The sequence below is a fragment of the Ranitomeya variabilis genome, chromosome 1 (assembly GCF_051348905.1).
Source record: "Ranitomeya variabilis isolate aRanVar5 chromosome 1, aRanVar5.hap1, whole genome shotgun sequence".
NCBI lineage: Eukaryota > Metazoa > Chordata > Amphibia > Anura > Dendrobatidae > Ranitomeya > Ranitomeya variabilis.
The window spans coordinates 761,927,066-761,943,613 of NC_135232.1; the positions used below are offsets into that span (position 1 = coordinate 761,927,066).

The following is a 16,548-nucleotide window of genomic DNA, read 5'->3' on the forward strand; positions in this document are numbered from 1 at the left end:
AGACGGAGACTTCAATATCTGGTGAAATGGAAGGGCTACGGTCAAGAGGATAATTCTTGGGTTACAGCTTCTGATGTTCATGCTTCTGATTTGGTCCGTGCCTTTCATAGGGCTCATCCAGATCGCCCTGGTGGTTCTTGTGAGGGTTCGGTGCCCCCTCCTTAAGGGGGGGGTACTGTTGTGATTCGGTTCGTGGGCTCCCCCGGTGGTCTCTTGTGGTACTGGTGTCCTGCAAGCTTTGCCTTCTCAGTTCACCTGTTCCTATCAGGATGTGGGAGTATTCTATTTAACCTTGCTCCTCAGTCATTCTAATGCTGGCCATCAATGTATCCAGAGTGTTTCTGTTGCATGTTCCTGCTCCCAGTTTTCTGCTCAGCTAAGTTGGACACTTTAGTCCTTAAGTCTATTTTTGTATGTTTTGTCCAGTTTGCACTTATGTGAATCTCTGCAGCTGGAAGCTCTTGTTGGGCTGAAATTACCACTCCAGTGGCATGAGTTGTCACATGAGTTAAGGTAATTTCAGGATGGTGTTTTGAAGGGTTTTGCAGCTGACCGCGAAGTCCTCTGTTGTATCTTTCTGCTATTTAGTTAGCGGGCCTCTCTGTGCTAAATCTGCTTTCATACTACGTGTGTCTTTTCATCTGCTCTCACCGTTATTATATGTGGGGGGCTGCTATCTCCTGTGGGGACATTCTCTGGAGGCAAGCCAGGACTGTGTTTTCTTCTACCAGGGGTAGTTAGTTCTCTGGCTGGCGCGCGGCATCTAGAGACAACGCAGGAATGCCCCCTGGCTACTTCTAGTGTGGTGTGTAGGTTTAGCATCGCGGTCAGCTCTAGTTTCCATCACCCGAGAGCTTGTCCGTTTATTCTATGCTTCTGATGTTTCCTTGCCATTGGAAACCATAACATCATCCCCCCTCCCATCCTGTATGTATGGCTCATCTCCCCCCTCCCATCCTGTATGCATGGCTCATCTCCCCCCTCCTCCCATCCCGCATGCATGGCTAATCTCACCCCCCCTCCCATCCTGTATGGATGGCTCATCTCACCCCCCTCCTCCCATCCCGTATGCATGGCTCATCTCACCCTCCCTCCCATCCTATATGCATGGCTCATCTCACCCCCCCTGCTCCCATCCTGTATGCATGGCTCATCTCACCCCCCTATCCCGTATGCATGGCTCATCTCACCCCCCCCCCTCCTCTTATCCTGTATGCATGGCTCATCTCACCCCCCATCCTGTATGTATGGCTCATCTCCCCCTCACATCTTGTGTGCATGGCTCATCCCCCCCTCCCATCCTGTATGCATGGCTCATCTCCCCCTCCCATCCTGTATGCATGGCTCATCTCACCCCCTTATCCCGTATGCATGGCTCATCCACCCCCCCTCCTCTTATCCTGTATGCATGGCTCATCTCACCCCCCATCCTGTATGTATGGCTCATCTCCCCCTCACATCTTGTATGCATGGCTCATCCCCCCTCCCATCCTGTATGCATGGCTCATCTCCCCCCTCCCATCCTGTATGCATGGCTCATCTCCCCCCTCCTCCCATCCCGCATGCATGGCTAATCTCACCCCCCCTCCCATCCTGTATGGATGGCTCATCTCACCCCCCTCCTCCCATCCCGTATGCATGGCTCATCTCACCCTCCCTCCCATCCTATATGCATGGCTCATCTCACCCCCCTGCTCCCATCCTGTATGCATGGCTCATCTCACCCCCCTATCCTGTATGCATGGCTCATCTCACCCCCCCTCCTCTTATCCTGTATGCATGGCTCATCTCACCCCCCATCCTGTATGTATGGCTCATCTCCCCCTCACATCTTGTATGCATGGCTCATCCCGCCTCCCATCCTGTATGCATGGCTCATCTCCTCCCTCCCATCCTGTATGCATGGCTCATCTCCCCCCTCCTCCCATCCCGCATGCATGGCTAATCTCACCCCCCTCCCATCCTGTATGGATGGCTCATCTCACCCCCCTCCTCCCATCCCGTATGCATGGCTCATCTCACCCTCCCTCCCATCCTATATGCATGGCTCATCTCACCCCCCTCCTCCCATCTCGTATGCATGGCTTATCTCACCCCCCCTCTTCCCATCCTGTATGCATAGCTCATCTCACCCTCCCTCCTCCTATCCCGTATGCATGGCTCATCTCATGCCCCCTCCCATCCTGTATGCATGGCTCATCTCACCCCCCTCCTCCCATCCCTTATGCATGGCTCATCTCACCCCCCCTCCTCCCATCCTGTTTGCATGGCTCATCTCACCCCCCCTTCTCCCATCCTGTATGCATGGCTCATCTCACCCCCCCATTCCTGTATGCATGGCTCATCTCCTCTCCCCTCCCATATGCATGGCTCCCCGCTCCCATCTTGCATGGCTCGGCTCCCCATCCTCTTTCATCCTCCCCCCATCCTCCATGGCTGTCATACTCACCTTTTCCACACCGCGCCAAACATCCCTCTGTCTCTGTCCTGGCGCAGCACCTTCTTCCTGCGTGAGCGGTCACGTGGTACTGCTCATTAAGGTCATGAATATGCGTCCATATTCATCACCTTAATGAGCGGTACCACGTGACCGCTAACACAGGACAAGCTGCCGGCGCTGAGACCAGGCATCGCTGGAGTAGGGTGAGTATGACGTCTTCAAGGAGGCAGGCAAATACTGTATAATGGCCACACAGTGCTCTATACTGTATAATGGCCAAACATGATGCTCCATACTGTATAATGGCCACACAGTGCTCTATACTGTATAATGGCCACACATGATGCTCAATACTGTATAATAGCCACACATGATGCTCCATACTGTATGATGACCCCGCATGATGCTCAATACTGTATATTAACCCCACATGATGCTCCATACTGTATAATGGCCACACATGATGCTCCATACTGTATAATGCCCCCCCTCCCATCCTGTATGCATGGCTCATCCTCCCCTCCCATCCTGTATGCATGGCTCATCTCCCCCCTTCCATCCTGTATCCTGTATGCATGGCTCATCTCCCCCCTCCCATCCTGTGTGCATGGCTCATCTCTCCCCCCATCCTATGAGCATGGCTCATCTCACCCCCCCTCCCATCCTGTATGCATGGTTCATCTCACCCCCCCTCCTCCCATCCCGTATGCATGGCTCATCTCACCCCCCCTCCTCCCATTCTGTATGCATGGCTCATCTCACCCCCCTATCCTGTATGCATGGTTCATCTCCCCTCCCCTCCCGAATGTATGGCTCGGCTCCCCGCTCCCATCTTGCATGGCTCGGCTCCCCATCCTCCTTCATCCTCGCCCCGTCCTCCCTGAATGTATTACTCACCTTTCCCACACCGTGCCGAACATCCCTCCATCTCTGTCCCAGCTCAGCACCTTCTTCCTGCGTGAGAGGTCACGTGGTGTCGCTTATTAAGGTCATGAATATGCGTCCATATTCATCACCTTAATGAGCGGTACCACGTGACCGCTAACACAGGACGAGCTGCTGACGCTGAGACCAGGCATTGCTGGTGTAGGGTGAGCATGACGTCTTCAAGGAGGCAGGTGGGTGGGCGGCCAGGGGGGGTCGGTCGGTCAGGAGATGACCCCGGACTTTAGTTAAAAAAAAAAATCAGAAAAAAAACTTGCTCAGGTGCCGCCCCCCGCATCGTCCTGCCCTAGGCACGTGCCCTCAAGTGCCTAGTGGCAAATATGGCCCTGCCCACACCATGCCGAACATCCCTCCATCTCTGTCCCTGCGCAGCACCTTTTTCCTGCGTGAGCGGTCACGTGGTACCGCTCATTAAGGTCATGAATATGTGTCCATATTCATCACCTTAATGAGCGGTACCACGTGACTGCTAACACAGGATGAGCTGCCGGCGCTGAGACCAGGCATCGCTGGAGTAGGGTGAGTATTACGTCTTCAAGGAGGCAGGCGGGCGGGCGGCCATGGGGGGCGGTCGGTCGGGAGGTGAGCCCTGACTTTAGTTAAAAAACAAAACAGAAAAAAACTTGCTCAGGTGCCGCCCCCCCACATTGTCCCGCCCTAGGCACGTGCCCTCAAGTGTCTAGTGGCAAATACGGCCCTGCCTGTGGACCTAATATACTGTATGTATAATATATAGATTTTCTATCTATAGTACACTGTGACTGTGAAGAGGGCTCCAGTAATTTACTGTGACAGAGAATGGACTCAATTCATCAAAGTTTTTACCTTAGAAAACTGGCATAAACAGCTTTGAAAAGTTGCAACATTTTTGTGCAATATGTGGGCATTTTGACCCCATTGTCGCCTAGCTCCAATAAAGTGGGCGGAGAGGTGGTGGGATGGGAGCGTGGTAACCTTGCTTGTCAAATTCATGATGAGAGGGGGCATTACTTTTGCCACAAATCTTACTCTAGTGGCAATCTGCACTTTGTTTCATTAGGAGGTGTGCAACTCTTAATGAATCAGACATCTTGCACACCAGTCTTCAGAAATTGGGGCCAATGTGCCTGCTAATTCTAAATGTAAGCTATATTAACATTTTCCAACTAGTAAAATTCAGGCTCACTCTGGGAGGCCGACCTGCTCCTGTCTTTCATTCTTCCTTTCCTTAGAATGTTCAAAGATTCATCACAGGCTCTTACTGAGTCTTCTACTTTTTCATCCTGTAAAACAAGAGATCAAGAGTTCTTCCCTTTTGCTATGCATTGTATAGTAGACCCCCCAGGCCACATCTGGCTCTTTGGTTGTTCTTGTCCAATGTGTGGACCAGGATAGCCAAAAGGCTGGAAATGGTGGCATACTGCTCGTCAGTTAGAATAGCCCAACACCGCCATCCCCCTGATCAGTGTCTTGATTTCAACAATGGTGGAATAGGGAGCCATTGGCTTCCTGATCAACTATTCAGATTGTGTGTCCAAGTCTGACATCAATGGACTGTAACTGCAGCTTGGAGCCTCAGTCCGCACACAGCACAGACTGGAGTAGCGCATCAATGGAACGGGGCTGGATGAGTAGCATGTATGTTTTGCTTTTTAGTGTCATTCAGTGCTTGAGGGTGAAATTATGGTTTTCTGTGTCTGACTATTGACATTTTACTTTTACTGTGTGAGAAGCTTTGGGTGGGGTGAATCATGCTATGTGTGAGAGGCTGTGGGGGATCATACTCTTTGGGGGGCTGTGAGGACTTCGTGACATCATGCTCTGTGAGGGTGGTGGGAGGGCATAATACTATGTGGGGAACTGTGGGAGCATCATAATGTGTGGGGCTGCGAGGACATCATGCTGTTTGATGGCTATACCGTAATATTGCTTGGGGGTCTATGGGGTAGTGACAGGGTGCAGGGCATCATAGGGGGCTGGTGATCAAGATTTAAGTGCTGAATAACAGGAGCAGTATGACTTATAAACTTTATAAAAAGCCGTAAATTACAGTATATGTTTTGATTAGCAGCTACTGATAAGAATACATCTTAGGGCAGAGACAGACTGCCGTATTTCTCGGGCGTGCGAGAATCGCCTCGCACTGCATGGACTGGCCTGGCACCTCTCCTGAGCTGATCAAGTCAGCGTGATTGATTACTATGCAGCTGTCAAGCTCAGGTGAGGAGAGCTGAACTGACAGCCAATACAAGGTTTCCGATGTGATTCTAGCAGGAGAAAGAGAAATACGGCAGTCTGTCTCTGCCCTTACAATAAGCCCTATCATCACATGTACTGTATTAGCAGTAGCATTTAGTGAGACTCGATAAGAACCTGTCACCAAGAAATTGCAGGCCAATCTGAAGGCACCATGTTTGAGCGCAGAAGGAGCTGAGTAGAAACATATACAATATAGTTTGGTGGGAAAAGATTCAGTATAACTTGTGTTTTCATCATTTAATCCTCTGCCCTTTCTAGGATTTTCGGTCCACTCTGCGGTCCTATCAGTGACTGACAGTCTTCTTTGTATAAAGTGTGCATACAGATACAGCTGTCAGTCACTGATAGGACCGCCTACTGGACTGAAAATCCCAGAAACGATAGAGTTTGAAATGAATAATACACAAGTTATATTGGCACTTTTCTCACAAAAAGTATAAATCAATCCGCATAGCTCTCCCTGCTTTATAACATGCTGCCTGCAGATTGGCCTGCATTCTCATGGTGACAAGTTCCCTTTAAATCTGCTTAATATTAAGTGATAACATTAATAATAATAACAATAATATTAATCGGAATTGAGTCGGCCATCCACAATATTCATGGTCTCTCATAGCCCCTCAACTAAATGAGTTGCCCACCATTGTATATACTTATCATGCTCCGAAGGGTAACAGTCAGCTGCTAAATCATACCTCGCACATTTTATCTGTACTGAATGACACCAAGCTCTCAGTAGGCAGAACCATGGAGCTCTTGAGGTCTTCCGCTTCTGCAAAGTCTAGAGAAATATAAAAATACATCACAAATGTATGTTCTGTCATACTGTAATAGAAGTCATTCCTATTTCAGAATGAATTGCATTGATAAATTGTACATTTTAATTAGCAACTTTTCAAATTTCTATTACAAATTTATATGAATATACCTTAACCCCTTCACCCCCAGGCACTTTTCCATTTTTCGGCGCACTTTTGAATTACACCAGTCATTTGGCCACATAGTGTACTGGAAAACAGGAAAAAAAATTCCAAGTGTGGTGAAATTGCAAAAAAAATTGCAAAAAAAAAAAATTGCAATTCCACAATGTTTTTTTTTATCTACTATGTTCACTATATGGTAAAACTGACCTGATATCATGGTTCCCCAGGTCAGTATGAGTATGCAGATTCCAAACATGTTTAGTTTATTTTTATTTAAGTGGTGAAAAAAAATCAGAAATTTATCAAAAATTTGTTTTAGCTTTTATATCCATTTTCCGATTCTCGTAACATTCCCATTTTATGTTATCTGGGGCTGGGTGAAGGCTTATTTTTTGCTCCCTGAGCTGACGTTACAGATACCATTTTGGGGTAGATATGATGTTTTGATCACCACGTATTTTATCGCCTCTATTCTTATTTTGATTGCATTTTATTGCAATGTTGCTGTGACCAAAAACTTAATTCTGGCAATTTTATTTTTTTTCTCGTTACGCGGCTTACCGATCAGATTAATTTATTTTATATTTTGATAGATCGGTTATGTGTATTTTTAATTTTTTTGAATTGTTTAATTTTTAGTAAGGGCAAAGGAGGTTTTATTTGAGCTTGTGTTTTTTTTTATTTTCCTAATATTTTGTAAAACTTTTTTTTTTTACTTTTTACTGACCCCTTAGGAGACTTGCGATCGTGCGATCACCTGTGCTATACATAGCAGTGCCGAAGTACTGCTATGTATAGCAGAACACACGATCTCCTATGAACGCCGAGGATCAATAATGCGCTTCCTGTCAGTGGGTGTTAAATGCTGCTGTCAGTGATTGACATTGACATTTAACTGGTTAATAGCCATGGCTGTTAGAAGCACTTGATGGCTGATTAAATCAGCCATCAAGTGTGGGGAAAAGATGTGGGTTCACACGTCATCGACAGGGACATGGTTGATGACGTACATGTACGTTAACGGTCGTAAAGGGGTGAAAAGGGTAGTCTGAAAAACAAATTCATTTTCATTGTAAATGCCTACGTATTTATTGTCATAATCCAATCTATTTTCTAATATACTTTAATTTAAAAGTCCCTTTCCTTCCATAACTACACTCTCTAAATGCTTTATTTTTTTATGATGCTTTGTTTGAGAATTCCAGTGTATGGGGCAGCCTCTGCTCCTCCCTGGAATGAAACGTCATCATTTCAGGGGCTGGGCTAGTCACTGCTTCACTGAGCATGCGTTGTTTGTTAATTTTGACGAATGCGCAGGGGTTTCTTCTCATTGTGCGATGTGCACAATGACAGTGTGCTCTCTTGCCAGCTCTGATTAAAAGCAATGAGCCGGCAACAGAGCACACTGTCAGTGGACATTGTAAGAATACCTGGTGTGCAGAGACCAGTGCTGCCCCAGCAAGTGTTGTCAGTGGCAGTGGTGGCGCTGGTGTCTGCAAGCCTGGTATTCATACAACATGCACTGACAGTGCACTCTGTTACTTGCTCATTACTTTGTATCAGAGGCAATGAGAAAGTGCACTGTCATTGAGCACATCGCCCAGTGACAAGAAGATACTGAGCATCCGTCGGTCTTGGCAAATGATGCATGCTCAATAGAGCAGAGACTAGCTCAGCTGCTGAAATGAAGGTCACTGATGATGCTGTGTTGGAGTTGTTCCAGCATGCACTGGGATTTTCACGAAGCATCATCATAAAGGAAGTAGTAGCTAAAAAAATAAAGCAGTTAGTGTAGATAGGGAAGTTTAGGGATTTTTTAATTCAAGTATATTAGAAAATAGATTAGATTATGGTATTAAATATGTATTTAAAATAAAAAATTAGTTTGTGTACAGAACCTGTCAGAATGGTTTAGCAATGTAAAGTAAAGGCATGACCATAATGGCGCTGTTATACAGATTAAATCAAAAGGAGCTGAAGACCCAACCTACAGTCCCACCCCATGCACCTAATTACCCAAAAACTTCAAATGTGGATTAAAGAACAACCACAATGCTGATTTCTTCACTAAAGGTATTGACTTACTCTGCATAACAGCACTGTTATGGCAATGCCTTTACTTTACATCACTAAATCACATTGACAGGTTCTTGTTAATAATAGGAGTAATAGGAGAAACATCTAGTATGGTTACATTATTGGGCAAATTGTATGCAATGTCAAATTATTGCTTATCTGTGCATGCAATTTAAAAGGCTGTTTGTATATCAGATTGAATACCTGTCTATATGTGGCAGGAATTACGGAAATGTTAGAGTGGACTGTGTTACATAGATACGAATGGGGGTTGAAAAAATAATCTGACACAGCGAGCTATGCTACTTCCCAAACTCTGGAATGATGGAATCAGTAAAGCTTGCTGAGCTCTGTGGTTATTAAGATTCCCATTCACTAAAAAGTTTGGGCTAAAAAGGCTGACTAGGGATTTGCTTATTAAGACAAGATTCTGGGTAGGGGGCACCTCCAGAAAATAAGGTGTAAGCAAGGTTAGGCACCCATAAATGACTAACCCCACATCAAGTAAAGGAGCCACTCCACGAAACATCACAAAATGTCCAAACAGACATCGAACTAACTTAGGACGGTAAGGTTGACCCATTTTTCACCATATCTCTGACTGATTCCGTTGATCCCTCTGCATCGTGGTGTTAAAATACAATAGTACACCATAATGTATGTTTTGAAGTATATGGTAGCATCATCATCCATTAAGGATTGAATTCAATGTTATATTTTAGAAGTGTCTAGGATTTCTTTTATACAATCCAATAAACCAATATAGTATTGAATAAATTAATAATAGCTCTATACCTGAGCAGAAGGACTTTTGGAAAACCCCTCTGTACAGAACTTTGGCTGCCTTCCTAAGGAACCTTGTGACTTGGAGAGAAAAGGAGAAAGTGGGAGCTGTGTGGCACGAGGCAGAGGATAACTTCTCAGGCATAAATCCCTGAAAATATTAAGAAAATAAAAGAGCCTCAACTTCACATACTGTGTTTAAAACATTTCGCTGTTATACCACTTTGTTCCGTACCTGGGTGAAAAATTCATGAGTGAGAATGTCCTCAATGCAAGGCCTTCTACTGGGGCAGCGTGCAAGTAAAGAAATAATCAGTCTCCTGCCACTGAGTGATATGTAGGTTGGCACAGGGAAGAAGCCCTCACAGATGAAGTAATACATCTCTTTTTGTGAGCGAGCTCTGAAAGGTGAGTATCCACAAAGCATAGTGTACCTAAAAATGAATACAAAAGACCCTCTAAGAATACAAGATAGAACTCCCTTAATTTTATTAAAAAACGCTAAGAAACAACATGTTGCCAATACCACCATCAACAAGATTGCATGCTGTCATACCAATCCATTGAACAAAATGTAAGTACCCTATTTATGAAACAATGCCCAGGATGAGAAGCCTATTAAACTAGATGTATTTACCGCCTAGTAAAACTGTGCCCTTAGAGATGTCAATTACAAGGGACGGTTATGAGATGTAACTATGTGTTTGATAAATTATCTCCTTTTCTATTAATTGTGCGTACAGTAAAGTTAAATGGAATATGTCACCACACTTATATTGTCTTCTCTGAGATATCAAACTACAATGAAACAGTCGCCACTGTAAATTTAAAAATGATCATAAGAATCACTGCTAGATGGTGTTCAAGCAATAAAAATAGAATACATTAACCCCTTCCCGACATATGACGTACTGGTACATCATATTTCTTCTTGCAAATGGGCATACCAGTACGTCATGGTGATTGAGTAATAAACTATGTGATCCGTTTTCTTCTGTTTCCCTGTTTGAAATGTAAAAATTTGGGGCTAAAACAACATTTTAGTGGAAAAAATGTAATTATTTTTTTTCACCGTCCAATAGTGTAAAATTTTGTGACAAACCTGTGGTGTCAATATGCTCACTGTACACCTACATGAATAAACTGAAGAGTGTAGTTTGTAAAAAGGGGTCACTTATGGATGGTTTCTCATGTTCTGGCACGTCAGGGGCTTTGCCAATGTGACATGACACAAAATTTGCACTCTAATATAGTGCTTCCTCCTTTCTGAGCTTTGAACTGTGCATGAAAAGTCGTTTTTGACAACATATGGGGTACTGTTGAAATCAAGAGAAATTGCATAACAAATTACCGTATATACTCGAGTATAAGCCGACCCGAGTATAAGCTGATCCCCCTAATTTTGCCACAAAAAACTGGGAAAACTTAATGACTCGAGTATAAGCCTAGGGTGGAAAATGCAGCAGCTACCGGTAAATGTCAAAAGTAAAAATAGATACCAAGTAAAGTAAAATAAATTGAGACATCAGTAGGTTAAGTGTTTTTGAATATCTGCAGCGCCCCCACTGCCGCAGGGCCGAGGGGTACCCGCTACCGGGCCTCTGAGTCTCTGCTCTGGGGTTGTCACGGTGGCTAGGCCCGGTCCGTGACCCTGCTAAGGGGCGCACAATAAAAGGTGATGGTATGGTGCTGATGTTATGGTGCGGTGTAGTGCCGGTCGCGGTCAATAACGAGGACACCAGGTTGCAGTCTCTTTACCTCTTTACTGAAGGCTTCTGAGTCCTCAATCCGGAATACGGTTAACCGGGCTGCGCAAGTCCGGCCGGTCCGATGGCACCTCCAGAGTTCCCTTTGCAGGTGGAAATCTGTGCCTACCTTCCTGCGCTTGTGTGTTGTGGTCCTCCCCTGCTGTGCTTACGGGATAGTCCCCACAACTGTTGTGTCTGTTTCTCGTGTTCCCTCACAACTCGATTCTGATGTTCTCCCTCTACGTCCCCCCTGATCTTACGGTTAGGACGCACCCGTATGACGGGGAGGCTTGGAGCTCTTCCGGGACTCCAGCGTCGCCCCACTCCTGTTGTTACCCCCCTGTGTCTTCCTGGGTCTGGGTGAGACAGCCCGCCTGTAACTGACTGTCCTGCCGTAGGTTTGAAGTTTGGCTTGGAGCTCTATACTTCCTCGGCGTTCCGGTCACCGGTTATGCGCCTCAATAGGATGTTGCCTCGTCTTACAGCACGACTCCTACTGGTATTCTCCTTGTTGCGTTGATCTCGTTTCTCACTCAGCACAATAAACCTCGCTTCTTGTCCTTTCTTGGGGTACCGCCGCTATATCGTGCGGGCACGGTCCCGTATCGTTCTCTCTGGTTGCTAGGCCTCTGTCAGGATCCCACCCCTGACAGGGACCCCTCCGAATCTTCCCCTACAACACCCTCTGCCACAAGGTGTTGCCTGGTTCCAACCCAGTCAGCTTTCTCTCTCACTTCCTGCCTAACCCCCAGTTTTACCAGATTGTGAGGAGTGGCCTAATAAATAGAACCCTTAGCTCCCCCTGGAGGCCAGACTGTGAAATGTATTGGTGTCTGTGATACCTGGTCAGATGACCTCCTTCAGTGCCATCAGACGTACCATAGCCCCCCTTAGCGGCGGAGCAACAGTACTGCAACGACCAGGACTCTGGGGCGCTGCATATCCATATTGAATCAGGAGCCCCATATAATGCTCCATAAAGTTCATGATGGCCCCATAAGATGCTCCATACAAAATACGCCCCATATAATCCTGCATAAAGGTTAAAGGGACTCTGTCACCTGAATTTGGCGGGCTATGTAAACGCCCTGTGTCCGGTCCGATGGGCGGTGTTTCCTTTTTCTTTCATTCACCCCTTCCTTTCCTGCTGGCCACAATATTTTCTTGAATTTCAGTAGGTTTCCTCCGTAGTTCACGCGTGCGCAAAGCAATCTTGCCTTGCACATGCGCAGTATGCTTTGCCCAACTGCGGGCAAAGCTGAAAAGCATTAGTGCGCATGCGCCGGCGCACTATGTCCCGGAAGTATTTCGCTGTGTTCCGGGACAAAGTGCGGCGGCACATACTCACCTCTCCGTCGCTCAGGCCCCCGGCACTTTCAATATTCACCTTGCTTCGTTCCGGTGCCACTCCATCTTCAGCGTCTTCTGCACTGACGTTCAGGCAGAGGGCGTGCACTAACCACGTCATCGCGCCCTCTGACCTGAGCGTCACTGCAGAAGACGCTGAAGACGGAGCAGCACCTGGAGCGAGGAGCAGGTGAATATCGCGCAGCGCTGCGCTCCCCTCCCCGTTATACTCACCTGCTCCTGGCGCGGTGCAGTCCCTGCTTTCCCAGTGCCGCAGCTTCTTCCTGTACTGAGCGGTCACCGTTACCACTCATTACAGTAATGAATATGCGGCTCCACCCCTATGGGAGGTGGAGCCACATATTCATTACTGTAATGAGCAGTACCATGTGACCGCTCAGTACAGGAAGAAGCTGCAGCGCCGGGGAACCAGGGACGTGCAGGGACCGCACCAGGAGTAGGTGAGTATAATTAGACAGCCCCCACTCCCCCTCCCCTGCCGACCCCTGGGTATGACTCGAGTATAAGCCAAAAGGGGGACTTTCAACCCCCAAAAATGGGCTGAAAATATCGGCTTATACTCGAGTATATACGGTATGTTGTTTCTTTCCTCTTATTAGCCCTTTTGAAAATTAAAAACTTGGGGCTAAAACATTTTGGTGGAAAAAGTTAAATTTTTTATTTGCACGGCCCAATGTTACACAATTCTATGAATAATCTGTGGGTTTAAAATGCTCTCACTATACCCCTAGATGATTTCCTCAAGAGGTGTAGTTTCCAAAATGGGGTCACTTCTGGGGGTTTCCACTGTTTAGGCATGTAAGGGGCTCTGCAAACAAGACATAGTATCCGCTATTTATTCCAGCCAATTTTGCACTCCTAAAATCAAATGGTGCTCCTTCCCTTCTGAGCACTGACGTACAGGGCCGGCCCGAGCGTATAGGCCTAGGGCGCCGACCCTAAGGGGGCGCCAGAGAAAAAATAGAAAAAATTATAAAAAATCTATTCAAAAGGCAAAAGGTGTATGGAGCGGAGCTGAATGTGTATGAGGTGTATGGAGCGGAGCCGTGTGTGTATGAGGTGTACGGAGCGGAGCTGTGTGTATGAGGTGTACGGAGCAGAGTCGTGTGTGTATGAGGTGTATGGAGTGGAGCTAAATGTGTACGAGGTGTACGGAGCGGAGCCGCGTGTGTACGAGGTGTATGGAGCGGAGTGCGTGTGTACGAAGCGCAGCTGCGTGTGTAGGAGTAGCTATGTGTGGCCATTATATGGTACGAAGTATCATGTGCGGCCAATATACAGTATGGAGCATCATGTGTGGTCATTATACAGTATGGAGCATCATGTGTGGCCATTATACAGTATGGTGCATCATGTGTGGCCATTATACAGTATGGAGCATCATGTGTGGCCATTATACAGTATGGAGCACTGTGTGGCCATATTTTTTTGTTTATAATTATTCTTTATGAAACAGTGTGATCAGCAGTGCTAAATGGGTGTGGTTGGGATGTGGATATGGGTGTGGCTAGTTATAAATGGGTGTGGTCAGAGGCGTGGCCTAAAATTTGCCGCTGTGCGCAAAGCACGCCGCAAACTTTGTCCCTCTTTCCCATCTTAAAAAGTTGGGAGGTATGTTAAAAGTAGTAGGGGCACAACAAAATAGTTTTCGCCTAGGGCGCCGTAATCTCTCTGGCCGGCCCTGCTGACGTGTGCCCAAATAGTAGCTTTCCGCCACATATTTGGGTATCAGTGTACTCAGGAGAAACTGCATAACAAATTGTATGGTCGATTTTCTCCTGATAGACTTGTAAAAATAAAAATTTGGGGCAAAAGCATCATTTTTGTGGTAAAAATTAAAATGTTCTTTTTTACCTTTCACATTGCTTTAATTCCTGTAAAGCACCTAAATGGCTAATAACCTTCTTGAATGTAGTTTTAAGCACTTTGAGGGGTTCAGTTTTTAAAATGGTGTAACTTTTGGGTATGTTCTGTCACTTAGGCCTCTCAAAGTCACTTGAAAGTGACTTTGAAATGTGATACGGTCCATAAAAAAATAGTTTTGTAGATTTTGCTGAAAAAAATGAGAAATTGCTGATACACTTTTAACCCTTCTAACTTCCTAACAAAATAAATATGTTTAAAAGATGATATTTTTGTAAACTAGATATGTGGTAAATGTTATTTATCACCTATTTTGTGTGGCATAACTATCTGGTTTAAGGGCAAAAATATACAAACTTTTGTGAAATTTTCATTTTTTTGTCAAATTTTCAATATTTTCGCAAATAAACTCAAATTTTATCAACCAAAATTTACCACTGACATGAAATACAACATGTGGAGTAGGGAGTTTCACACCTATTTCTGTAAAGTGGGGAAAATAAGCATTTGATACACTGCTGATTTTGCAAGTTTTCCCATCTACAAAGAATGGAGAGATCTGTAATTTTATTGTAGGTACACTTCAACTGTGAGAGACAGGATCTAAAAATAAAAAACATGATTAAATTGCATTTTATTGCATGAAGTATTTGATCACCTACCAACCAGCAAGAAATCAGGCTCTAACAGACTTGTTAGTTTTTCTTTAAGAAGCCTCCTACTCTTAATTGCATCTGTTTGAACACACTACCTGTATAGAAGACACCTGTCCACACACTCAATCACACTCCAATCTCTCCACCATAACCAAGACCACAGAGCTGATATCAGGGACAAAATTGTAGACCTGCACAAGGCTGAGATGGGCTACATGACAATAGGAAACCAACTTGGTGAGAGGGCAGCAATTGTTGGCACAATTATTAGAAAATGAAAGAGACACAGGAAAACTGTCAATCTTCCTTGGTCTGGGGCTCCATGCAAAATCTCACCTCGTGGGGTAAGGATGTGAGTCGCCCACCAGGGCCATGGGGTACCTGGTACCGGGTCCGGTGTTCACAGGGGGATGTCACGGTGATGACCCGGTCCGTGGCCCTGGGCGCCTGTTGTGAACTCTGTGTTCAGGCTCCCTCTTGTGGTCACTGGTGGTATGGTGTGACTTTTGCTTTGGGCTCCCCCTGGTGGCTTTGCCTGTTATCCTGCTGGTCTCTGGCTATCAGCTGGTTCGTTATCCTCTGGGAGGTTCCTATATAGCTCTGTTTTACTTTCACTTGTTGCCGGCTGTCGATGTAATCAGTGCTACTTAGATTCCTTCTGACTACCTTGCTCCCAGTCCATCCAGGATAAGCTAAGTTTTGTTTGCTCATTTTTTGATCAGCAGTGTTTATCATGTTTTTTGTTCCAGCTTGCTAAAATGTAATTCCCTCGCTTGCTGTTTGCTCTAGTGGGCTGAGTTTCTCCCCACACACCGTTAGTTGGTGTGTGGGTTCTTGAAATCTCAGGATGGATATTTTGTAAGGGTTTTTTATTGATCGCATAGACCCCTGCTCTATTTTCTGCTTTCTAGTACTAGTGGGCCTCTTTTGCTGAATCTGATTTCATCCCTATGTATGTGCCTTCTTCTTACTTCACCGTTAATATTTGTTGGGGGCTTCTATATCTTTGGGGATTATTTCTCTGGAGGCAAGCGAGGTCTTTCTTTCTCTTTAGGGGTAGCTAGTTCCTCAGGCTGGCTCGAGACGTCTAGGAATTTTTTAGGCACGTTCACCGGCTACCTCTAGTTGTTTTGGATAGGTTCAGATTTGCGATCAGTCCAGTTACCATCTCCCTAGAGCTCGTCCTTAGTTTAATCACTTGCTGATCTATTTGTGATCCTCAGCCACTAGGGATCATAACAGGCGCCCATGTAAAAGGGGAAAGTCTTTAAAGGGATTTGGTGAATAAAGTTTACGTTCGTGACGCCACCTGTGGTATTCGATCAGTGGAGACCGACACTGCTTTAAGGGGTCCTCTGGGGTGATGTTATGGCAGCTAGATGGTATAACTTCCCACAGGTGAAGTGTATCCCCAGGGCTCCCTATGTGTAGATGGCAGATGGTGAATGGCGCAGTAAAGAACGAGGACACAGGTTCGCAGTCTCTATACCTGGTTTACTGAAGACTTC

At 45.8% G+C, this 16,548-nt stretch overlaps 1 protein-coding gene across 1 annotated transcript in view; it reads right to left on the reverse strand.

Annotated features, from left to right (window-relative positions):
- The window catches only part of LOC143783201 (serine/threonine-protein kinase PLK2-like), a 114,086-nt gene that overhangs the window by 20,379 nt on the left and 77,159 nt on the right, over positions 1–16,548 (reverse strand). Inside the window, exons 7-10 of the mRNA XM_077271624.1 lie at positions 9,641–9,839; positions 9,418–9,556; positions 6,319–6,404; positions 4,551–4,647 (exon numbers count right to left, since the gene is read on the reverse strand). Coding sequence (XP_077127739.1) covers positions 4,551–4,647; positions 6,319–6,404; positions 9,418–9,556; positions 9,641–9,839 — 521 coding nt within the window. The remainder of the gene's footprint in view (positions 1–4,550; positions 4,648–6,318; positions 6,405–9,417; positions 9,557–9,640; positions 9,840–16,548) is intronic.